At 40.5% G+C, this 25,204-nt stretch overlaps 1 protein-coding gene across 1 annotated transcript; it reads left to right on the top strand.

The window, feature by feature from the left end:
* The first annotated feature begins 1,482 nt into the window (after positions 1–1,482).
* On the top strand, positions 1,483–24,984 carry DKK3 (dickkopf WNT signaling pathway inhibitor 3). Its single transcript, XM_026850892.1, has 6 exons — positions 1,483–1,620; positions 2,100–2,183; positions 19,358–19,450; positions 21,492–21,636; positions 23,040–23,196; positions 24,433–24,984. The coding sequence occupies exons 1-6, from the start codon at positions 1,483–1,485 to the stop codon at positions 24,674–24,676; spliced, it is 861 nt and encodes a 286-aa protein (XP_026706693.1). The 3' UTR covers positions 24,677–24,984.
* Positions 24,985–25,204: the final 220 nt, after the last annotated feature.

Genomic DNA, 25,204 nt, shown 5'->3' with positions numbered 1-25,204 from the left:
GTTGGAAGGCCGCCCGGTGCCGCGGGGCGGGCAGGGGGCGAGGCAGGAATGGGGGCAAACCGCCCGCCTGGCCCCCGCAGGGAGGAAATACCTGCACGCGGCAAGGGGGGGCGAGGAGTTACCTCATGGTCCGTGTGCGGCGGGCGCTGAGCGCGGGAGGTCACCCCCGGGCAGGAGCCAAGGTGTAGGAGCCCGGCTTACTCTTGGTGTCACCCGAGTCCGGATGTCCCGCTGCTTGCCCAGAGTCGCCCAGGGCCTCTTTGGAAGCCAGGAACAGTCTAGACCAGAGCTGTTGTCTCCTCTCGCTATCAAAAGACCTTGTTCCTGCAACCCCTTACTTCTCCTTCATGATAAGAACCTTCCTTCCAAGTTCTCTTTTCCTCTCATCCCAAAATACGTAGTCCAAAAAAGCCTCTTGCTGACAACCCACTGCAAAAACAGACCTTTGTTTACTATAATTAGATAATTTCCGAACTTCTACAGTGATCTGGACGGTTCCCGAAATCCACCTCTGTCATCCACTTCGCTTAGAGTGCAAACACATTGAGACAAACCATTTTTTTAAAGTATTTTAAAGTATTCTTCACAAATAGGCTGAAAATAGGCTTTGTTATAAATAAGGATGTAGTCAAAACTTCTGCCTGTTTTAGGCTTCCTATTGTCAGTTCTGGATTGAGGAGCGGTCCGTAAAGAGGACAAAATGTGGATTGTCCGAGCTGCGTCTTAGCAGATAAATGCTTTACATGTGAAAAGGCTTGCAGCTGCCGTTTAAAATAAACAGACACACCATAAAAAGAGCTTTTATCTTGGGAAAAATCCTGTTGTTCAGCCTGGCTGAACTTGTGGCCTCCTAGCTCTGTGAACAGCAGTTGCAAATAACGAAGGGACACACTTACTCGGGGTTTGTGGTGTTTACAAGACTCACGGCCTTTTGCTGAGCTTACTGTGTTTTCAGATTCAGAGAGCGCTCCTGTGTTGAGTCTTCATCTGTCAAACAGAGGGAACTGAAATAGAGAATGAGATTCTGGATGTGGGTACGCTGCTCTATAGAACTGCTTCAGATCACTCCCAGGGGCTGTGGCTATGGCTCTCTCCTGCCAGAATATTTTCTTTGTCAGATGGAAAAGTCTGTCTTAAGTGTTTAGTGATTTTCTGGGAAAAATATTAAGCTGGGCTCTTGACTGGCATCAGCCTGTGCAGATACCAAATTGTCACTAGTCTTTGCACGCTTTTTCTTCACGGGGACTGACTTTGGCTCAAACAGTCCAAAGCTCAAGGGTTTGTCTCCCCACTGCTTTTGTAGCCTGTTACAAGAGCTGCTGTGGTCACTGAAACAGCTGAGTACGCATTCCCACACAGGGGGATCTGTACCAGCAGCACCACGTAATGAAACGGTGTTACTGAGGGCTCCACAAGAAGTGTTGGTTGTTCACTTTTGTGTAATTGTTGGTAATTGTCAGTTGCTTTATTTAAATTTGCCAGATGGAAGCTGAAGAGGAAGGGGCAAAAAAACTGTCGGAAGTAAACTTTGAAAACTTACCTCCCAACTACCATAATGAGTCCAACACGGAAACCAGAATTGGTAATAAAACGGTTCAGACTCATCAAGAAATTGATAAGGTATGAGAAAACGTGCAGCAAACTGCTGGTTCCCGTGCAACCTTCTCTTCAAAAATAAACCCATTTTTGCCCATTTTCTGGAGACATAAGATAATTTGGAGTGTAAACTTTGGGGTTTTATTGTATCTCATTTGCTTGCCTATTCACTGTGTAGGGGCATATGTTATAAAAGGTTAGTGTGAAATAAGAGTTTATTTTGAAAAAAGTGCAGGCTAAAAATAGAGCACGGGTACATCAAAGAATGACCATCTCCTGCTCAGCTGGCTTCATTGCAGTGACGTTTTAAATAGATAAGGGGTAGCTTTGTCATTGCTTTTTCCCCCCAGATTAGGATTTTATATGAGGGGAAAAAAAAAAAAAAAAAAAAAAAAAAGGAGAGAGTAGGGGTGAGTTAATTACTGGAGAATGTAGGATTGAGAGTAACTAAAGAATAATAAAAAAATACAGTCTGATATTTTGTTCTTCTTTTACCATATCAGGTTACAGATAACAAAACTGGATCGACTGTTTTTTCTGAGACAGTTATTACATCTATAAAAGACGGAGAAAACAAAAGAAATCATGTAAGTGAACACATGTTTTTCATTTTGAAAATTAAACAGATACTTGGGGTTCATGATGCAGAAGAAGATGAGCTAGTTCATCTAGCAGAATTTCTGAGTTCTTTAAAACACACAAAACCATTAGGGGTAAGCAGTCAAAAGCGGTTTTATTTTTTAACTAATTTAACTTAGGAATATTATATTATGAATTGGAAGCAGAGTTTCAGTGTTGTGGTTAACTGAGGTGCTCGATCTGAATATTCAGTTTGCCTGTCAAATGTAAATGTTGTACTCAAACAGCAAAGACAGTTACACAGCCCTTTCCAATGAGCATGAATAAACCCTTAGTATAACGGTGCTTCATGTATGTCCACTCAGTGCTTTTGGGTGTCATTAAAAAATTGGTTTATAGACTTTGAAAACTAGAAAATCAACCCCAAATTGTCTGTTGTGAAGGAGTCTGTGGAACAGTATATGATTCTATTTGCTTTTCAGCCTAACCTAGTGATGTCACTTTGGGGAGGGGGAGAAGGGCGGGACAATAAATCCCCCTGCCCCCTGGAAATATGGTTGTTTAAGATTCCCAAAGAAGTTTAAAAGATCAAGAATATCCTTCACCTGAGAAGTCCCATGAGAAATTCGGCACGTACCGCTACTCAGAACAAACACTGGGTTTTCTTCAGTTACAGTCTTAACCAAAATGGACTTGTTTATGCTCTTAACTAAGACAGGACTTGCTGGTCTTTCCTCTAATAGCTGGGTTCACCTGACTAATGGTTTGTTGTTTAATTTAGTTTAACATGCCCTTGCTTTTTTTAGAGTAACTTTCCTCCAGTTTTTTCACAGAAGCAGCTCTTTAACTATTTTATAAATCATTAAAAAAAAAAAAAAATTGTGGCAGTAGTTCCTATTTCTAATGGGCATAAAGCCTGAAATTAGTGCATCATTTCTGCTATTATCCTCTAACTAAGTTTTCCCCCTTTCAGCTCATATTTTTATACTGCTACTAGAGTTTGAGAATGGCAAATAGAAAAGTTGCTTATGTATGCAATGTTTCTTTTTTTTAAAACTACTTTGCAAATCTTACAAGATGAAGTGGTAAGTCAAGGAACAAAATAAATTGCAACTATGCTAAGCTGCAGCTTGGTTTTATAAAAGTGTTAACATATTCCATAATGCTTTTTAATAATGAGATATGTGTAGTGAAGGCAATCCACACTTTTTTTTTCCACACAAATACGGTCTTCATCTTCAAACCCAGTGTACAAAGGCAAACTTTTCAACCTTCTTAGCACTGGGACACAACACTGGTGTTATTTCATAATATATTTGGCTTGTTTGTGGTGTCTGATCATTCTTCACAGCTATAAAAAATATTTTTAAGTCAGCTTTCACCAACGATCATACCAAGTTCCTTATAAAGCTTCATATATCAAGTGACATTGTCTGTATTTTCCTTACGGGAAGGTTGCTTCCCTTAACGAGCCAGTGCTGCATCCAAAACCAATACTGTTATTAGTCTTCCAGCTAAAGAATTTGAGGGCCGAATACAAATTTTTGTCAACCTTCATGGTGGCAGTCTTTATTCAGTTATGAAGTAAGCATAATCAGAACTGATCATGTTAACTTCTAATCATTTAAATCCTGGGGTGCCTTGTTCATCAACATCCTTACTGCAGCAGCTACTGGAACAAAACTACATTTGTTAATGTTTACTTCCCCTCTCACACTCATTTTGAACTTTCAGCATGCCCATGGTACAAACACCTTATTTAGAGGTTGCCAAGTTAGAGAAAAAGCTAAATGGGAAAAGCAACCAACAGACATATTTGGTTGTTACTTAAGGAGAGCGGGCAAGCACACATATATTAATTTGACCCAGAGATGTCTAGCAGAAATACATCTGAAAATACTTCAAAGCTTTAAACGTTAAGGCGGAATATGAATTATTTGGGGTACTACAAGGGTGAAGAACTATTGTAGGAGTAATGGCATGAGATTGAGAATTGTAAATTTGGATTACAGCAAGAAAAATGTTACAGCAGGATCTCTACTGCCAAGGTGAGGTCTACCAAGTGGAAGAAAAATTTTGTCCAAATTAAAAAGCACGGTTGCTTAGATTTGTAAACTTAAGACAAAAGTACTGGGAAAATATGTTGTAGAAAACTGCACTGCCCCCTTAGGTCATTTTTACATACATGAATTCTCATACTCAGAGTGTGATGTGACATTGTGGGATGTCCCAGTCACTTCCCAGGCTGCAGGCCTCACAGACCACTGGATGGGGGAAGAGCAGTTCTGCTTCTTTGCTGCTTATTTTAAATGTTAGCCACATAGTAATACATGTATACGTTTTATATTCTCCAGGCAGTTAAAAATGGAAACCTTTTGAAATCTGTTTGGAGATGATCTCAGTAAATCTAACTACAGCTAGTATATGCTGTTCTGTAACACACATCCTTCGTACCCACCAGCGATTCATCCTGCTGTGCAGAACACATAACAGAACAAAGAGGGTTGTGTAATTGTAGCTGTAAATGTTGACAGTCATTGCAGAAGGGCAATACTGACATTTTGTTCTGGGATGGAGAATTTGGTAGCAGAGGCTGTAGGGAGCCAGCCATTGGGAACAGCACTTCTGTTCTGATGCTACTCCTGTAGCCTTCAGATTGGTGCCTCTTCAGAACAGCACTTTTGTTTTCATTTTCAGTCTGCAAAGTAAAAGAAATAGGCACATGCTGTCACACAGGCTTATGCTTGTAGGGAAACTGCTGAAAACTAAACCTCTTTCATAGGTTCACTTTACAGGCTTCCCTTATAAAAGTTCAGGATTCCCACAGGTCCTGTACTTTAGGTACAAAATTGGGTGGTAAATACAAGAATTCATCAAACACCTTTGCAAACCACCTGCTCTGAAATGTAAACTATATAATTTATTACTGCAGTGATTAGTAATAACTGAAACCCTACAACCCTCAGTTCACGTTTATTCTCTGGGCCGAGTTAAAAGCCACTGAAATCACTGAAAGTTTTTCCAGTGACATTTTTATGTTTTGAGACATGGCGCAAAAGCCTCACAGGGAGGTAAAGAAGTGTCTTATGACTGGTCTGCCTTGCAATAATAAATCCATATACTGGCTGGAATGAAATTTGGCACTGGAGAAGTAGCTTAATGGAAAATAGGTTGTGTCTGCTTTTTAAATCACAGTGCCTCTGCCCCTCCTATGTCCTCCTGCAAACAGGTACGTATGCGCTTGCATATAGTGCATATAAATATATATATATATGTATGAGTATATACACATACATGTAGTGCAGATACACTACTGCAGAAACTTAAGGTATGATCTTACACACACAGTTTTCCCCCTCAGACGGTATTTCTCCTTGGCTTTGCATCACACAAGTTTTCTCTTTAGACTCTTCTTTGTTATTGAATGGCTCACTTGACAGTATTTTGATGGCCAGAAGACTGTCAGTATTTTAAGTCCCCAGAAGAGGAATCAGGCTGCTTGCCATTTCTGGCAATGCAACCCAGTTCTTCAGAGGTGCTGCATTATTTGGAGGCGCCATTGGCGTTCCCAGACTAACATTCACTTTCTCAGATGTCAGTGAGGACTGACAGGCACCAGCATAGATGTTAGGCTTTGATCCAACAGTCCTGTATCTTTAAAGAGGTTGAATACAGGCAAGAGGTAGATGGATGTGCATGGTTTTATGTCTGTGCAGGGCTTTACATCCACTTGCTTCTGGGTTTCAGGCTAAAATACTCTATAATTTACTTCTCTGGGGAACGCTGGTTAATTTGCAAATTAATTATTTCCAGTAGTAAGCTCAAGTACAGAACACAGATAAAGCAACAGCACTCTTTATTACCATATCAAAATCAAACCCCTTTCTAGCTTGTTGACTAGTCCTATTTCAATTCTGATAAATTAGCCTAACCAATGAAAAGCAAGCATGAAAAATAAAAGGAAACAAAGTTGGTACTGGTAAGATTTGCTGCATAAAGATTAGTTGCATTTCTTCTCAGTTGTGTTCAGAGTAGTAGTTTCTGTAAGCTCTCCCTTCTAATTCAGAGCTAGTGTACCTAAGATTTTTTTCTTGTCTGTATTAATTTGATAAATAGAAATAACAAAAGCTTATTTTTAGCAAGTTTGGCTTTCTTTTTCTCTAACTTTAATAGAAGTACATCTGGTTGCTTTCAATTCTTTTTCTTGAAAGAGATTTATAAAGATGGTAATATTTAGGGACAGTGTCATGCATTTCTCATTTGGCTTTGGCACTATGCAAACCTTTCCTTTGTTTTGCCTGCCCTTGATGGCAGAGACCTCATCGGCTACACAAGTACGTGCCAGAGTTTCTTTGTGGGAGAATAGGGAGAGGTGCCTTCAGTGTGATTCTATGCCAGGTGCTTGCTCTTTCTCTGGAGAGGTGGTTGTGTGCTTGTAATCACACACGCATTTGGCACCCACCTTCTGCAGATATAGCAGCTGGTTAACAAGTAATTTCAAACACTCTCAGGTCCTTAGGGGAGAGGGCCTGTGATACCAGGCCTTTATTTCCATGGCTAGAGGCTGATGGTTGGGTCCCTGCAGCTTTGTGAAGGGAGGACTGTACCACTGTGGAGAAGCTGATGGGGCAGTCAGGTCACTTGTTTATCTGTAGAGATAGAATGCATAGCATCCCCGTTATAATGGCCTTATTTAAAGCATTTTTGAGCCTTTATCTTTAATCTCACAGTAAAAGAGTAAAAAGAAAGAAAATGGTAGAAGAATTAAACATTAATCTCTGGGGTTCTATTTCCCCCTTTTCTAGAGAATAATCTATTTTAAATGGCTAAGCTGTAGCACTTCATAACCAAGCTTCCACTTCTCTGCAGATAGCCAGAACTGCTGAAGTAAGTGCTTGATTCTTATTCAAGTAACTTTTATATGATTTCACTAAGCATGTTCTCAGCCACATATACTGGAGTTGCTGTCTTTGAGATTCATACTGCTCCATAAGCAGCAAATGCTTCTTAGTGATCCAAAAGCTATTAAGAGATTTAACTTAGCTAAAGGATGATAGGATGGCCTTATTGTCAGTCACGGTGTATCTCTAAACCCAACATTTTTACTGGTCATCTGATATTCGCTGGACTATAGCCAAAAAAATCTGAATGTTAGCCTCAATGAATGGAAAGGTCTGTCTTAAAGAGTTTGAAAAACATGTGTTGCCTCTGATCCTGCATGAAAAAACTTCTTTGAGGAAGAAAGTGGGATATCTCTGTAACTGCCAGCTGATGTGTGTGTCGTACAGCCAGTGTCCACACCTTTGTTTACTTAGTCCAATCTGAGTTGGCTTGATCTTCAGAGAGAATGCTGTATAAAAAGTTACAGATCCACGCAGAGAATCACAAATGGATAGTGTGTACAAACATAAGATGGTTTTGTAATACTATAGTGCTGCAATGGCCATGATGTGGAGAAAAGTGAGACTGCAGTTTCCATGGACTCAGACACCATGCTTGGTGACCCCGAACAAACAAGCAGGTGTAAACAGCTGCTAGACCTTATCAGAGGGAAGAGAGGCAAGGTGCCTTTTGCTGAGAGGTGAGGCGAACCAGGCAGGTGTTTCGGCTGAAAACACAACCACCAAAGGTCAGAGAACACAGATCATTATCACACTCTGTTTTTTTTGGTCTTAAATAGTGGCTTTGATTTACAGGCAAATAAATGATGCAATAGCAAAGGGGTTATGGCTAATTAAAAGTGTCAAATCCTGCCCTCATTTGGAGCGGGAGTCAGTGGAAATCCGAAGTAATTTAAATAACTTTAGTAAATTTATTTTGCTAGTAATGAAAACAAAATTTAAAGAGTGACTAGGATTTCTTTAGTATTTCCTATTGGTCTAGCTGAGTGTAAAGTGGTTTTTTTTTTTTCTGTCAAGTTAGACAGACAAAACTGTGTAGTACTAACAGGTATTCTGAAAGTAACACTCCTCATTAGCAATTCAGGTCTATATCTGTGTTTAGAATTGTTTAAAAATTTGCCAGATCATCATGTGCTATAGTGTGGTATTTCTATTCCAGTTAAAATCCAAAGAAAAAGAGTATTTCTGTGCAAACTCAAGTTGGCTGAAGAACTTCCTCGCTATTTTTATCTGTCTGGAATTTTACCCTTTGAGTAGCTAAATATTGAAGAGAGAAAGATTTTCTTGGAATACATTTCTCCTCATCAAAAATAAGTATTACTGTAACACAGTAACAGTGCCTAAAATTGATTCAGTGTTCTAGGTGAGGGTTAGTAAAAACACAACAGTAACCACAAGTTGGTCTCCAGAAGGCTACAAAACAGACTTTCTCTGAGAGAGTCAGTACCCACCCACTGCTTCATCAGTGTCCATCTGAGAGCCATGCACCACTTGTAAATCTTACAGCACTCTTTTTAGTTGTGGAAATAAATTTTGGCTTGTCTGAAACTTTTCATCTGGGGTGGGGGGGAGGTATGCATCATGTTCAGTTACCTGCTTCTTCCTTGATTGCATACTGGTTGGTACAACTCTTCTGCAAACGAGCCATGGTAAGGGAGTAGTGTAAATCAAAGAGCAGTTGTTTACCTTTTCCCTGGTTATAGTTCAGTCTTCTCACACGTAACACACCGAGTTTAGGGAATCAAGGCTGTCCAGATGTCTTTTACAGATCATGTCCAAGCTGTAGGGAGATTTAAAAACAAATCACCACGAATGCTTTTACTTTCTGCCTCTACTAGATATACATATTTATCAGAAGAGAATTTGCCTCTATTAGATATACATATTTATCCTAAGAGAATTTTTTTTTTCTTTTACCTTCTCTGTAAGGCAACAAATACAGTCAGGAAAGTGAATCTTTTATGTGGACTGGTGACAATTCTGTGATCTACTGACAGCTGTTAAGAGATCATAGTATGGACTGTCTTTAAGACAGCAGTGAAAATTCATCAGCAATGTTTCTTTCCTCTGGTCAAACCCATGTAGCAAAATGAATCACATGAAAGGAAAAGCTGTAAGTCAAAAGAGAAATTTTTTCCACTGTTTTTGATTACATGGTTTAATCCACTGGCTCCAGCAGATGCTTATTTGAGATTGTAGCTGAAACCACATTATCTAATTAAGCAGTAAGCTTTAGCTGGTAGGGGAACAACAACAGCAAAGGCTTTAGGAAATACAGGCTACAGTACTGGATGTAAAACAAATGTTTTGTCTTTTTTTTTTATTTACATCTGTTACAATCTTAGAATGATTGAGATACAAATGAATGGATTACATCTGCAGCTGGTTTACATCTGTACTGTCATACGGAAGGTGCCAGAATGGTACCAATTCACCATGGCTGGGAGGTTGGCCCAGTAACACATAGTTCTATAAATGATGAGCCTAAGCCTTCTCTAACCTTTTCTTGGACTGTAGGAGGGGTAGATTCATCAAAATCAGTAGAATGACACTGATTTTACACCAGTGAGTAGGAGGAGACCGAATGAACGTGATCTGTGATCACTTGCCCTTCTGTGCAATTGTTTATGGTCAGGAAGATGTGCGAGATGCTAACAGTCCACCTCGATAGTGTGCTGTACTATGATTTACATAGGTCAAGTGTGAAAATTAAATGATGCAGTCTGTTTCTGTTTAGTTCTGTTTCATCAAAGATTTGGCAAATGTGAGTTTTAAAAAAAGCACTGTAGAATGGTGACTTCAAATGTATTCCCTTGAGGAATGCATTTCTGTGTCAGCTGAGTAAGTCTCACTTTGTCCTTCCTCACATCTGATCCAAAAGCAGCGTTTTGGCGTCCTTTGCCGAGCGGGTGGCTGCCGAGGCTTCTGAGGGGCTGAGCCCCTGATAGCTAGCGCTGAGGATCCTGCGCCAGTGAATGCATCAGCTGTCAAACGGCAAGTTGTTCACCACGGCAGCTTATAGAGGGAAGCCCCTTCCAACTTTTCTACCTGTCTCTTGATTTTTACCTTAATAACAATGCCACTTCTCCCTTCCAATTAGTAATACATCGTAATATAGCATAATTGCTAAAAAGAGATACAGGGTAGGGTGGGGTGGGAGTTTTGGATTTGTTGTTATTCTGTCTGGAAATTACTTGGAGCCTGCTCTGTGAATTTGTATCACATGAGGAATCCCTCAAACTTGTTCTCTTAGAAAGTCCACTCATCCCAGGGGGAGGAAGAAGCATTTCACGGCATGTAGAGAGGCTGATGTCATGGTGTCAGGCAAAGGGGAACTTACCGGTCTTCCTGCGTCCAGTGTATTTCATAGCCATCAGCAAGGGAAAGTTTTGGTCCCCTAGTAGGTGTTTGTCTTGGACTTCATACATAGTAAAAATCTGTAATACATTCACATTCATGTGTTAATATTTTTGGAAGGACATAAAGAGTATGCTGAAGACCCTTTTTAATTTCTTCTTCATTGGAGTTTGTTTAGGGAATGGAATTAATATTCATGAATAGTCAACATTTCATGTTGTTGATATCCTCTAGACACATGATTTCAGACAGAGAATTAAATCAAGGGGAAAAAAAAGGCTCTATTTTAATCCCAACAAATGCCCCAAAGAAGAGGTCTGGAAGGCAACATCTGGCAAAAAGGCAACATCTACCACCCAGATACCTACTCAGTCTCTGGGCAGACATTCCTCTCATGTTCTCAGAATCCTCAAGTGCTGGAGACAATTTATTCCAATGCTTTTCTTATGCTCACTCTAAAGTCTCAATTGCTGTAATTTAAACCCCTTCTTCTTCCATCTACAGCTCATGGAAAAGAAATTATTCCCTTTCCTCTACATAACTTGTCTCCCACACTTTGAACTCTGCTATAGGCAAAATCCATTGTAGGTGAATCCTTCCCCATGTATTTCTGTTCTAGTATTATTATCTTTGGCTGACACCTTAAAAACACAGTAAATAAGTCTGTTGAAACCGTAACTACCAAACCAGTATATGATAAAAGAACAAAGCACGTAAGAATCAGGGTTTGAAATAAGTTCTGTGAGGGATTGGGCACAGGTACTTGTCTTACTCTGTGTGCTGCTCTTAATTGAGTGATTAAGGATAGCCTGAAGTTATTAAGTACAGAAATCTTGTTTTCAGCTGGTTTTGGACAGCTGTTTTACATCCTTGCTGTGTACAGCTACTCCTCTGTGTTGTTTTGTTTTTATAAATTTTCAAAATTTACATAGTTTGGTAGTGAATCATGGAAACTTTGTAGCTGCCAATTGCAGAAAGAAGAGACACCTGCATTAAAATTCACCCCCTGGGCAGGCCATTACATGAAAGCTGTATCTTTATATGATTACTGATTACTTAGAAATAATGGCACTTCAGAGCTTTGTAGCACAGTTTTACAGTGTTTCTGTAACTGTTACTGTATCTCGAGGCATTTAGAATAAAACCCAAGATCTTTTAGACCACAAGGTTTTAGACACATCTTCTGGTTATCAAAGGTTGAAGAATTTTTGTTCTTCAATTAATAGATCCACAGATAGATGCATTTCTCTATTAAGACAAAATTGATGCAAAACCACTAGAAAAGCTTCATTTATAAACATGCATCAGTATTTTGATCTCCTTTGGTAATCTCATACTATGTGAAAAAGCTTTTCTTAACGTGGAGCAATTAATCATGGAGCACATGGCTATTAGTTTGGGTTGCCTTACTTCAGAATATTCCTTCTCTAATTATGGATATACAAGATTGTAGACTCTGTGTGTATTTAGAAAACAACGGACTGAGTGTATAACATGGCACCAAGTTTTCAGAAGGCCTAAGGGAAGATTTCATTGTCAGAATTTCTACCGTCCTGTTCCGCCTACAGTACACCTAACAAAAGGAGAAAAGAGGAGAAGTTTCATGTCATAACCTGTCCTGCCTGCTCTAGGGCAAATGTGTGGGATGAGACGAGACGTTCTGCTACTGCAGACAGTCACGGCAGCGTGTAGCCCTACACAGATACCTGTATGTATGCATGTCCAGATACATACACAGACCTTTGCTCCTATAGTAGTTGAATAGCTCTTAGTTTCCAGACTAAGTTAATTACCTGTCAGATGATAATTTGTGGAGTTTTTCTCCCAAATTTGAACAGTTATTCTAGTGTTTCTCCTCTGATACCATTGCAAAATGGACTGAAATAAGTATTTTGCACAGTGTTTCCTACCCAGGAGCATTTGCGGAGGCTATAGTCTTGCCAGGATCAAATGATTATATTGCTTACTGAGAGAAAGTGGGGGTGAGGGAAGAAAATAAAGTGACTGCTTCTGCAGAGTGACCTGCTGTGAAATTACTACCTGACATACAGAGATTTTGACCACGAATGAGCAGAACATGATCTGATAGAGCATCTAGGCATAATTTTTCTCATTATCCTGAGGCATTTGTCAGGAATCTTATTTTTTGCTTTTGTGTGTAGTTTTTTCTTCACTGAAGTCTCAGTTCCTTGAAGCTGCAGCTAATATGACATTTTATTTATTTCTTTTTTGGCCTGGAACATTAATTGCATAAGGGTCTTATCAGCGGGGGCATCACTGTATTTGTGGTTAGAATAAGCAGATGGTGTAGACAGGGGGAATTCTCACACTAGCTTTGGTGGCAGGCAGTTTGAGTGACTAGAACCTGCCTCAGCTAATTCCCCAGGCTTTTTGACAGCATATTAAGGCTAATGTAGCTCTATTGCTTTTGGTACCTGAAGCCAAGCTCACGTGCCTTTGAGCCATCTTTGGTTACATCATGCAGACACACTGCGTTCATTCAGATTGCATCATGTGGAGAGCCAGAGAGAAGTTTTTCCAATTAAAATGTTTCTGTTTTCTTGACAGGGGAAAAGGAAATGGGTGAGATTAGTTCTGTGGAGAAGTTCAAGATAAAACTGAGGGAGTCATTTGTATTTTCTTACTTATTAGTTTTGAGCTCAGAAGTCACATTCCTGTTGAACAGCCAGACAAATAGCTGACTTTCCACATGGCACTGGGATGTGACTAATACCATAGTTTGCAACTCACATGTCTGCTCTTTTTGGTATGTCTTTTTTTAACAGTAGTCCTTATTTTTATGAGTGCTCTGTACTTGGCAGGACTGCAGTAAGAGGTTTGCTCTGCTGGAAAGTATTATAGAGGTTTTGAGGTATTTCAAGGCAAATTAATTCATATCTTATTAAAGACAAATGCATTATGTGCCCTGTCTAGACAACTAAGAGATTAGGAACTGGAACACTACTGCAATTCAAACTATGGTAGTAATTTCCATAAAACAATATTTCATTCTATGTAATTTTGCCGTTTTTCTGATACATGTAGTACATGTAGGATATAAACCAGTTTTTGTGGGTTTATTTCCTTGCTACTCAGCAGTTTTTGCCATCTGCTGCAGTAATGGAGACCAGCCCTAGGTGAAATGGTTTGTAGAAATTAAAACAAAACCTAGAAGGGGATATGTAAACACAGAAGTAAATATTAACTCTTAAAAGTGTAATTGCTAAGAAATGTCAGTTTGAACATGTGGCTCTGCTAGAGCACTTCAGCTGTGGCTGGAATTGTCATTGTCTCACAGATACAGTTGGGTGAGCTCTGGAATATTGGGCACGGATCTGTAGCTACCATTTACGGAGGTTGTACTTGAGTTACAGGGTTTTTAAAAGGAAATTTCTTCAAATCAGGAGCTTTTAAGAAACACGTAAAGGGGCTTTTTGTTCAGAGAAGCTTTTGAAGCATTGTCCCAGCAGACTGTGAGAGGTGACCCCATCCATGCGTTTCCAAGGTTGTTGCTAAGAATCAGTTTCTAATTGTTTCCCCAACTGCTTCTGTAGCATTTGCCTCCTATGTTGTGTACCTGCTGACAAAATTTCCTTACCTCTCTGAAATCAGTGACTTTTGCCTCCATACTTTATGGCTTGTGAACTTGAAATCCATAGAGGATTAGGAATGAGCACTTTGGAATGGCTGTTTGGGCTTACAGCTGTACAGACAGTGTCAGGGCAAAAAAAAAACCCCAAACCCCCCAAAATCCTGCCTCTCCTTCAGCTGCTAGGCAGTTTCAGAAGGTTTGTAGTCACAAACTGCAACTGGATCAGAATAAGCTAGCAAACTGGGCCGTACAGTTTACACAGGGAGGGGGAAAGAGGTTCTCCTGTTTGAATCCCACCTACTGTCCTCATGTGAGAGCAGTCAGTGGCTTTGGCATTGTGACATTTTCTGTTCCATATGCTCCCCCTGCTCCCTTAGTGTTCAGTGTCTGGCTTTGGTAGGTGTATTAATAGCCATTGAAAAGCTGTATATAAAATCATCAACGCTGCCTTCCTCTGCTTTCTTGGGTTCTAAGCTAAAGTGTAAAGAGCCCAGAAGGAAAGGAAAGCTCATTCCAGACAGTCATTGCCTGTCCCTGACAAATACTGGCTGAAGATATGAATAGTGAAAGGAGAGTTTTGTTTAAAGTTATCTTTGAAGAAGGACTTTTTGAGAAAGTGTGAGATATGGTGAGTGTGAGTGGGGAGAGGGAATAAACAAATCAAATGTCAACTGAATTTAAAACCTGTGATTCCATTTTGAAAATCAGAATAGACTTGAGCATATTTTTGTGTCTACAATTAGGGTGTTAATTAGGAAATAAGGGGAAAAAGAGCGAAGCAAAATAAACGTCATTTCAGTACGTACTATATCACCAGCAAAACAGTATTAAAAATATTACCATAGTGAGGTACAGAAACCTGATGAGCCCTGCAAATGAAGTGGCTTTCTGTGTGAAGGTAGGTTAACTCTGGCCTTGTAGCTTTGCCTTCATAACTTGAAACTGAGAAATTCTTTGCTTCTGCCTCTTTATCCTTAGTGTGTTATATGGGCAGAGGATAATGTGGTCCAGACCACAGCTGGCTACACTCCCCCAGTCAAGCCCAGTCTGCCAGAACAGGCCATAGCACCTCCTCAGCCACAGGCTTGCTACTGGCTGCAGCATGAGGACTGTCGAATCACCCTGAAAGCAAGCTTTTTTCTTCTGTGCCTTGCCACGTCTATAAACATTCAGTCAGGAGGAAAGTACTCTTATCAAAACCTGTTACACCAGTTCTGACCTGTACACTCCTGCACCACCTTGCACCTAGACATCTGTTTCAGATTTCTGGTAGTCATGGTGCTACCATACTTCACTTTCACTAACATCAGTCACTTTTTTATTTTTATTCTCAAGTGTAGAGACTAGCCATTCTTTAGGAGAGCAAACAATAGCTTGGCATAATCTGCGAAAGGCAAGAAAACTGAAGTTTCTTTCAGCAGCAGTTGTTTTAGGGTCTTATAATACAGGGAAACTTTTCTGCAAGTTTCAGTGTTTTGTTGTGTTGGGTTTTTTTTTCCTGTTGGTTTTGGAACAGATCCTAACCCCCCAAATTACTTTCAGGTGTTGCAGGATATTCACTGCAGAGTACAATATTATAATAAGAGCCCACAGGATGCTGATTCTGTACCTACAGGTACATAGTATGCTCTTCTCCATCCTGGCTTCTGTTTATGAGTCCTAGAATACCCATGAATAAATAGACAATCCTGCTTTCACACTGCATTATTCTTTAGCACTTTTCAAATAGCATACTCCTTTGCTGCTACGTTAAATTAACCGGTATAACATCATAATGGATTTCAGAGAGATGTACAATGGTTAAAAATGTAGCTAATGCTGTCTTTAAGCTATCTGCTCAACTTGTATGCTCTGCTGCATGTCAGAAGCCAGCACCCTCTCTCCTCAGTGTTGCTCTTACAAAGACAAAATATTCTGAGAAATTACTTACTTTGCAGAATTCCAGAAGAAAACAGATTGTTCAGAATCCATTGCAACTGATGATGATGATGATGTTTAGGTTTGTTCCTTGTCCAGCAACTGTTCATATCTCAAGGTAGCCTGATTAGAAAAGGTCTGTAGCCTGATTCAGGGAAAAAAAATAAGAGAAAAAAAGATAAACAGTTACACATCTGCATATACACACATTACTGAGTTCTGCACTGATGACGGATTATAATACCTGGGTGAAGGAAGTTGGTTTGGAGTGTTGGCACAAAATTTCGGTGAGAGCATATGAAAGGAAGCTTTTTCCATGCCAGGAAAGAAAACTGTGAAGGGATTTTTTCCCCCCAGCTGAAAACCCTCATAAAACTGGAAGTCTGAACTGGTGAGACACAATTCAGTAAGAGGGGAAAGAAGGTTTTTTGTCGGGGGCCTCATTAGTGCAAGAGAAAGCAGTGACTGGAGAACTGCAACTTTGGTGTTAGGTGGGTTTAGACTAGAGAGTTATTCCATGAGCTTAAAAATGATTATGGCAAGATTTCTCCTCTGTGGAAAGAGACAGTTGGAAAAACTGACTACACTGAGACCTGGCTGTTTGCCTGAAAGTGGATGGAACAGGAATGAAACAGTATAGTTTATTCTGAGTATGGTTTATGCAGAGGGATTCATCAGAGAAGCTGACAAAGCTACAGACAGAAAATTGGCCAGAAAGAGCATGGCTGCTGAAGAGAAGTGGCTCGCTTCTAACTCGGAACCACAAAACCTCAAACATACTATATAACATTTGGATTTTGCCCCACCTGATTATGTAGCAACACAACAGCAAACAAGCAGAACACACACTGTTCTGGAATAATGAAGCTGCAAAAACATTACGATAATTTATAGCAGCCTAGATCAGGTGATACTGATGTCTTAAACCAGCTGAAATGAGTGCTTCTTAAGTATAAACATATAACCTGAATATCGAGTCATTGACCTGAAAAGAATCAGGCCCTAGACTGTGTTTGGCTTCTGTTCTATGTTCTGGGTAATCAAACTGTTTGAAAACGTCTCCAGTGGCCAAAATGGGTAACTTAGACACGGCATTCCTCTTCACACGGAGCAGCCTTGTCTCACACAGGACAAGAAGCTCCCATTAGGTTTGATCTGAGGACAGTATAGCTGTCAGTCTAGGGTATATACTGTATGTATAGTATACATATGTGTGTGTATATATGTGTTTCTATAGTATATATAGTCAGCTGACAGTACAGTTGATCTGAAGACAGTATAGCTGTTTTACAGTGTAATCTTTTCCTCTTTCAGTGATTAGAGTAATTTAAGAACTTACTTAAACTTCTTGCTGAGCTAATTTTCATCCCAGCTGAAACACAAAAACCAACTGAGATGGGGTGAAAGAAGTCAGCAGTTTGGGGAGACGTGATCTAAAAAAGCAGAAATAGAAAATTAAACACTTAGTGGAAACTTTCAATGAAGGTTGCACAGATGACAGTTGATCTGCTCCAGCAAGTGAGATTAATATCTGCCAAAGAGCAGTCAACTAGTTTCTGCACAGAATTCAGGGATTTTTGTATAATTCCTTTTTCTTGTTCTTTTTTGTTTAAATTGACTAATAGCAAAAAGCATCAACCTTACGATGGTACAAACCAATGATGGAGTACAAGCGACACAGAAAGCTGCCATGAGTTATTCTTTTGTTGACTGACTAGATTGTTTCCAGCCTGGAGAACAGGGTTAATCACTCAATTTTTAAGAGGTAACCATTAGATGGAAAGAGAGAACACGCCCTCCCTGTGATCCAGGCACTTCAGGGGTACACAAAGATACACACTTACTCTCTGTGTTAGAGTCTGTCGTCCCTGCCATACCTGCAGAGTGGTATTTTGGGAAGAATTTCTGACCAGTTTGTATGTTCACCCTGTGCAGCATGAAGGAGGGGTGAGCCATCTCCAGCGCCGTGCTTGTAGAGCCTCTGGGTGATGCAGCGTCAGTCTGCGTTTGTGATTCCGATGGGAACTCGGGTGTCCCGCTCACATGAACATTTCTGTTAAGGCCATGAAATGATTCCAGGTTTGAAAAGCTAACCGTGCTCAAGCACCTTGCTAGCTTGAGGCCTACTCTAGTGTCTTAGCTGGGTAGCAAAGGCTGATGCATCAGGGAACTGCGAGGCTTTTTTTCCCATAGGATGTATGTGGCTCTTCAGTATTTGTCAATCTTAAATTAGTACTCAAACCTGTCTGCTGAGGACTGCTGCAGCAAACAGAATGGGAGAAACACTGGGTTTGTTACATGCATTTCAAAGGCATGTGACGTGGAAATCATGTTCTTCGACAGGCTAGAACGTTACTAAATGTAAATTAACTCAATTGACAGCAGGGAAATGCCAGAGGAATAATGTCAGCTGAGAATCTGCTCCTGCATATTTTGCAGTATTCAAAGTAAGGATTTAAGATTTACATGTGAAGGTATTTAGACATTTGCAGCTGTGGGCTTGCAGGTGAGGGTCTATGGCGATAGGTACATGGGAGGCACAGCATCAGCCCAGAAAAGGAAATCAGAGGGTGTATGGCTACTGCTTCCCAGAAGTACCAGCTCTAAGGTAGTGCTGCTGTTGCCATAAAGTGCCAGAAAGGTTTAACGTTACCAGTCCTGTGGAAAGCAGCACTGCATTTGTCAGAGGAGAAGCTGTTGGCTGACAGAAATGCTCAGGCACCACAAAGATGCTTTCAAGAAGAATTTGCCTGGTCCTTGCAAAGGGGAGCAGAGGAGCAGTTACAAGGAAAAGGAGCCACATTTCCCTTCTCCCTTAGGACTGTCCTTGCTGGCTTAGGGGGCTGATGGTGCTGTGGAGTTTCTGAGGTCAGCACTAACGTTGCTGAGGAGGGGGAGGGAGGACAGCATAAATCTACCTGGCCTGGGATGAAGAAAGCTGTTGCAGAAGGGTGTCCCACAGAGTGTAAAGCTCCTCTTGGCTGCTGCAGCTGCTGTAGTGTAGCTTCTTCCCTTTGGTCTTGCCCCCATCTGAAAAAACAGTCAACAAGTAATGAATTGCAATTGTGCTGGAATACAAGTAGAACAGATTTAATACAAATGTCTTCAGCACCACCCCCCCCCCAAGAAAACCCACCCAACCCCCTTGTAGAATAAGTTAATTTATTTTCTTGGGGCTGCTGTTATTAATACTTACACCAGAAGTGAAGCCACCTAACACTTTGAGGCCACAATATTTAGATATGCCAGGGAGACAGCGCTGTTCTGTTGCAGAACTGTGGTATGAAGAGCCGAAGCAAGCTTTTTTCCTTGGTTCCCAAATAAGAAATTAATCAACCAAAGACCTTCTGGTATTTCAAGAAGAGATATGGATTCCTGTCACAGTGGCAAATAACACTTTTATCCTTTTCTTCAGGAGTGTATCATTGATGAAGACTGTGAAACAGGGAAATACTGCCAGTTCTCCACTTTTGAATACAAGTGTGAGCTCTGTAAAACCCAGCGTACAGTAAGTCCCAAATGAGATGTGCTTGTATGTGGTCCTCAGAAACTCAGTGTGGAAGTTATTGTTGCTAATGTCAGCAAGTCAAAATTGATAGACAACACGACGAAGAGCTTTCTGCATGAGGTTCAAAAACGGATGTGTAGAGTGCCTTGGGTTGTTTTATTTCTGCCTGTTAACACAAATAAGTTTTAAGGTTTCTGTTCTTATGCTCTTTAAAACCTGCACTCCACTCCTCCTGACTGAAGCGTGAGGCGTTAGGTGGCCTAAGGACAGCGTAAGCTAACACACTGTAAGTTGCCAGTGGAACGGGCAAAGGGGAAATACTGTGCCAGCTCCGCAGGCTCAGCTGACAGTTGGTCATGGCCAGCTCTGGATTCACAAAGAGAATTGCAGTGGCCCGTGTTCTTGCCTTCACTGATAACTTGTACAGTGCTGTAGTGCAATTGTTACTGTCAGTGATCATCTTACACAGATCATTTACATTATTTGAATCTGAACCTCAGGAAGCAGTAAATTCCCGTCTTTTGAGCTAAAAGGTAAATGTTGTTGGTAGTAGCTATGGTTAGATTATGGTTAGACAGGTGCCTGAGAGGTTCAGGCTTTTTCTGTGGTGAAAATCCAGTTTACGAGCAGTCTGCCAAAAGAGGCCTTTTATCTGACTGTCCCTTTTCATCTAGGTTCTGCTGATGGCCTCCTGTGAAACAGATTCATTCCTTAAAGTACTTTCAGTTAAGTCTACAAGCAAGCAAACCTTGCTGTAAAGTCACGTAATCAATAGGATTATGATAAACTAAAACCAAAACAGGCTGTTCCTGAAATGATTTAAATACTTGATAACTTCAGGGAGCTCTGTTGCCTTCAGTGGATTGAATGCTTGTTTAAACACAAGTCCTGAACATATGCTCAAGTGTTATTAAGAAAGCTTATTATTCATATTTTCAAAAATGTTAAACTGATAATTTTTCATGTTAACATGGATTAAAAATCAAGATTATAATGACCTAACCCCACCACCACCCCTTTCTTTGCAGTCCTCAGTAGAACATTTGTAGAATAAAGAAAGTAAAAATTGGGTCCTAGCTACACTCCTGTTTTAAAGTGAGCTTAGACTGAAGATGGTGAGATCAATTCTCTGACCTAGAACCCCCACAATTAAAAAATATTTTTCTTTTTAATTATCAGGTCTTAATAGTGCTAGCATAGTCCTCCTTGCCCTGTGTTAAGCACTTCCTGTGAGATCCACTGGAAAAAAACCTCTGATTTTGTATGGCTGCCCAGAGAGGGCTTTACACAGACAGAAGCAAGCTGTTAAAACGCTGACCTACTAGGAATCTTTAAGATGTTAATCAAACTGCCTAAAAAAGAAAGTGTGACACACCACTTAACCTAATAAATTAGGTGTGTATAGTTGAAGCACTGGGGCAGTTATCATACAAAGCTATCTTTAGCTAGAGACTTACATTTCTGATTTGCAAAGAGCTTTTATTCAAAGAGATTTTTTTCACAGATTCTTGATTACAAATGAGGTCTGGTTCTTATTACAACTGAAAATGGGACTTCAGGAAGACTTTTTTGCTTTGCTCTTTAAAAGCAATGCTTCTGAACTAACTGTAAATTCCTGAATGCATTTAACAATAGAAAAAAAAAATCAGTAGTGTTTTCCATTGATTTTTAAATTTCTTTTTCCTTGATTGTAAAAGGCCACCCTGAAATCCACATTACACTGTCGGGTGCCGGGCTGCTGATGGATTTTGATGTAAATGCCAAGATAAGAATTCAGGGTTTATAAGATTGACAGTATAGCAGTACAGAAGGAGTGCTGTTACTCTGCTGTGGAGGTTTGTGTCTGGCAAATAGTTCTACGTGTGCTTGAAGCTGAGAATCTAAGCAGTTCTGTTTAAACAGGGGGAATATGACATGCATGCATTTAAAGCACATACATGCAGTTGTCTTCAGGACCAGGTCTAATTCTGTGTGTAGCCATCCGTTGCTGTATGCAGTTAGTGCTAGTGACAGTTGTGTCATGTGCTTTCCCATTTGCAAGCACTGCTCACGGGATGTTGAATGCTGTGGAGACCAGCTTTGCGTTTGGGGTGAGTGCAGGAAATCCACTTCAAAAGGAGAGAACGGCACCATTTGTGAGAATCAACACGACTGCAACCCTGGAATGTGCTGTGCTTTTCAGAAAGGTACAGAGGTTTTGCTTTTTCTCTTATTCATGTTACAATACAGGAGCATTAGGATTTAGCTCTTTTGCCCAGGTGAAGTGGTTAGATCTCTACAGAATCGATAGGACATTCTCCCTTTGCATGTAGAGCACACTGTTAACTTCATTATAAAACTTTAATAGAATTAGGAGTGAGAAGCAGTCTGATAGGGGTGGACAATAGTGAAAAAAAGGCCTGTTGCATGCTAGAGATGAGATCAGCATGAGAAGCACAAAAATCTGCTGTTTCTAAAGGAGAGTCTCGGACATGTAAAAGTAGTAGAGTTCTGTGTCAAATTTTCACCCGATAGAGCAAGAATAAGAGGATTAAAAATGTCCAAAATAAATTGAGATTACTGAAAGTGGCTTTTCTTTCATATCAGCAAGCAGACTATCAGACTGCAGATGCATTTCACACTCTGAGTTTTATAGGCTATGCAATACTGACCAGACAGCCAAGATACGTAGAGGAATGATGTTCCAGATTACGTTGTCAGTCCACATGGGAATGTGAACCTTGATTTACCAAGGGAGGAGAGGAGGAGAAGGTATCAGGCTTGAAAGCAGTCCTGAATCCTGCCTGGTCAGGCCCCAGCTGCTTCTACTGTCTTACACCTGCTAGTTCCTCACAGCTGTTACCATAGTTCACCTTAATTTTGCAGTGACAGGATACACTTCCAACCACCTTTCTGCACCAGGTAGGTTTTACCTGGCTCTTGCTGTGAGCAAGGAGTGACCTTGTACCTTCACTGCTAGTTGGGCTGCCTCTCCTGGGCCAGCCTGCTGCGGGGATCAGCCTGCTGGGGCACTCCTGGAAAACAAAGGAGAAAGCTCAAACACTTGCCCAGCTTGGCCTTGCCAAGCCCCAACTGCCATCAGGCAGCTTTACCTATTGTAGAACTACTATAAGAAATGAAATGGCTGAGTAGTTCTTGTAACCTCATTATTTAAGTCTCTGAACAGTTGGTCTGTACTTGAAATCTCTGCAAAGACAGAGAAGAAATAGCAAAAATAACAGTTCTAAAATAGAGATATTTCTCTGTTCAGATTTTAAACCATTAATGCTATGCATTGCAAAGGATTCACTGTAGTTAGTTTTCTTGCTTTGAGAATAGTCTCTCAGATCTCCAAGGGAGGGAGTTGTGCAGTACTACTTTACTGACAGTACTTCATGAAGCAGCAGGAGTTGACCTTGCTCATTAAGCATAAACTTCAACTCTTACTCCCACCTAGTAGAAAACATTATGTTACGGCACCCTAATGTGTAAGGGGACTTAAGTGGTCAAGTCTGTCTTTTTGTATCTTGCGTGTAGACATAAAGATTAGGTCATGAGTTTAGCAGACAGTTGACGACTTCTCACACCATTTATTTACTCTGGCATGCAGAACTCCTGTTTCCTGTGTGCACTCCGTTACCTGAGGAAGGGGAACCCTGCCATGATCCTTCAAACCAACTTCTCAACCTGATCACCTGGGAACTGGAACCCGATGGGGTACTAGAGCGATGCCCCTGTGCAAGTGGCTTGATCTGCCAACCTCAGAGGTAAATATCAAAACTGGGCAAGCAAACTGCTTGAAATTTTAGAGGGGTCTCTTCCTGTGGCAAGCAGATACAGAGCCTGCAGATTCTGCTGCACTATAAAGCACCTTGACAGCTTTTCTCAGCAGTAGCATTGAAGCTTTCTCCAATTTACTGCTTTGTCCCACACAGATGTCCCACACACTCCCTGAGATTGGCAACACCTTAATCCAGTGTGAATTAAGTTGGTGGCTGGTACTGCTTTTTAATCGGTCAGAAAGTACTAACAGCTGAGATGTATGTAGAGAATTTAGTTGGAATGATACAGCTCCTGTCCACCAACTTTGTGTTAGATTGGGCTCCTGTCAGGAGTTTTGCTTGCTTTCATACATAAGTACATTAAAGACATTTTAAATACATGCAGTAAGTATCAACAGGCCTGTTCCTGTGCTCCCGATCAGCTTTACAGAAGATCACTTCTATTCCAAGAAAAGATTACCTTTGCTTGCACTTTGCTTCAAACCTGAGAAGCCAGTTTCCCTGCCACTGACTCAAGCTCTGCTGTTCAGACTTGAAACAAACACCTTGTACTGTGCAGACTTCTTTAGTATCACTGAGTTTTGTGGAAGAGGAAACAGGCTGACTAAAGCTAAAGCTTCTAATATATCACGCCTTTAATCATTCTTTAAAAGGACAGTATTTGCATCATCAGCAGTGTCACTGGGAGAAAGCGAGGTCGTTTCAGTTTTGAACTAAAAGCATTTTAGAAAACCCAACTGAAGCTCCTTTTCAAAATAAAGACAGCTATTACACTGTCCTGTTTAGAACCAGATATATAATGCTCACAGCTTTCTCAACTCTATAGCTTGATGGCAAACAACTTTCTGCATTCCCTTTAAGCTGGAGTATCCTATTTCTTAACTTGGTGTTATGACATGAAGAGAAAGGGCTCATCACCATGAGTGCCTGTAGGTAGACGGGCGAGGTTGTGCTGCAGTCCACTGCCATCTTGTGTCCCAGTATCAAACTTTTTACTATTAGGATCTTTATTCTAGCTCTGTATATGGAAGCCTTGTCTTTAACTCCCCAGCTGTCAAGCATGTAAAAATCAGAAGTTTATCAAGTCAGCTGTGGTAGATCTGACAGTATTATACATTTAACATGCTTTCATGTTGGGAAGGCAGGAAGAATTTTATTAAGGAGCTAGCAAAAGAACATGAAAAGATGTACTTTACAACCAGATGTGTCTCTTTCCAACAGCCACAGCACTACATCTGTGTGTGAAGTGTCTGCCAATGAGACCAGGAATAACGAAAAAGAAGATCCCTTAATCATGGATGAGATGCCATTTCTCAGCTTGATACCCAGGGATATTCTTTCCGATTATGAAGAGAGCAGTGTGATTCAGGAAGTGCGTCAAGAATTAGAAAGTCTGGAGGACGAAGCAGGTTTGAAGCCTGAGCCTGACTCAGCTCAGGACCTGTTTTTGGGAGATGAAATCTAAAGTCCAAACAGTTTCCTTTAGTTATTTCTAGAAATTTTTGTCTAGTGTCTTGCTTATGTAAACCCTAAACACATACTGCTGGATAGAAGTGCAATAAACAAGGTCTCCAGTGAGCATCCTTTTCTGTGCACCAAACCTGCATGTCCAAATTGCTGCTGAATTCCTTCAATCCCCGACCAAACCTTCTGTCAAAGACAAATATATCAGTGTTTCTTCTGCATTAGAACTTTCCCCTTGTACATCACTTATCTATACTTGTACTCATTAAAAAATACAAATAAGCATAAATAATCTTATTAGTGACTGTAGAAGTGACTTTGAAGTACGTATGTTTAGAATCGCTCATTTTTCTAGGGTAAGAACCATCTACTTTGACTGGTTTAGTCGCTGATTTTAAGCAATTTTAAAAATTTTATTTAGAAAATATAATCAGTGAAACTGTAACATAATTGTAGGTGTCACGTACCCCCACCACACACACCGTGAAAGGACAGAACAGATAAAGGATGCTCACCTGCTTAGCTGGAT

This window comes from Athene cunicularia (assembly GCF_003259725.1).
Source record: "Athene cunicularia isolate RWA chromosome 5 unlocalized genomic scaffold, athCun1 chr5_part3, whole genome shotgun sequence".
Taxonomy (NCBI): Eukaryota; Metazoa; Chordata; class Aves; order Strigiformes; family Strigidae; genus Athene; species Athene cunicularia.
Note: the sequence above shows the minus strand (reverse complement) of the source record. Positions and strands in the feature narration are given on the sequence as shown.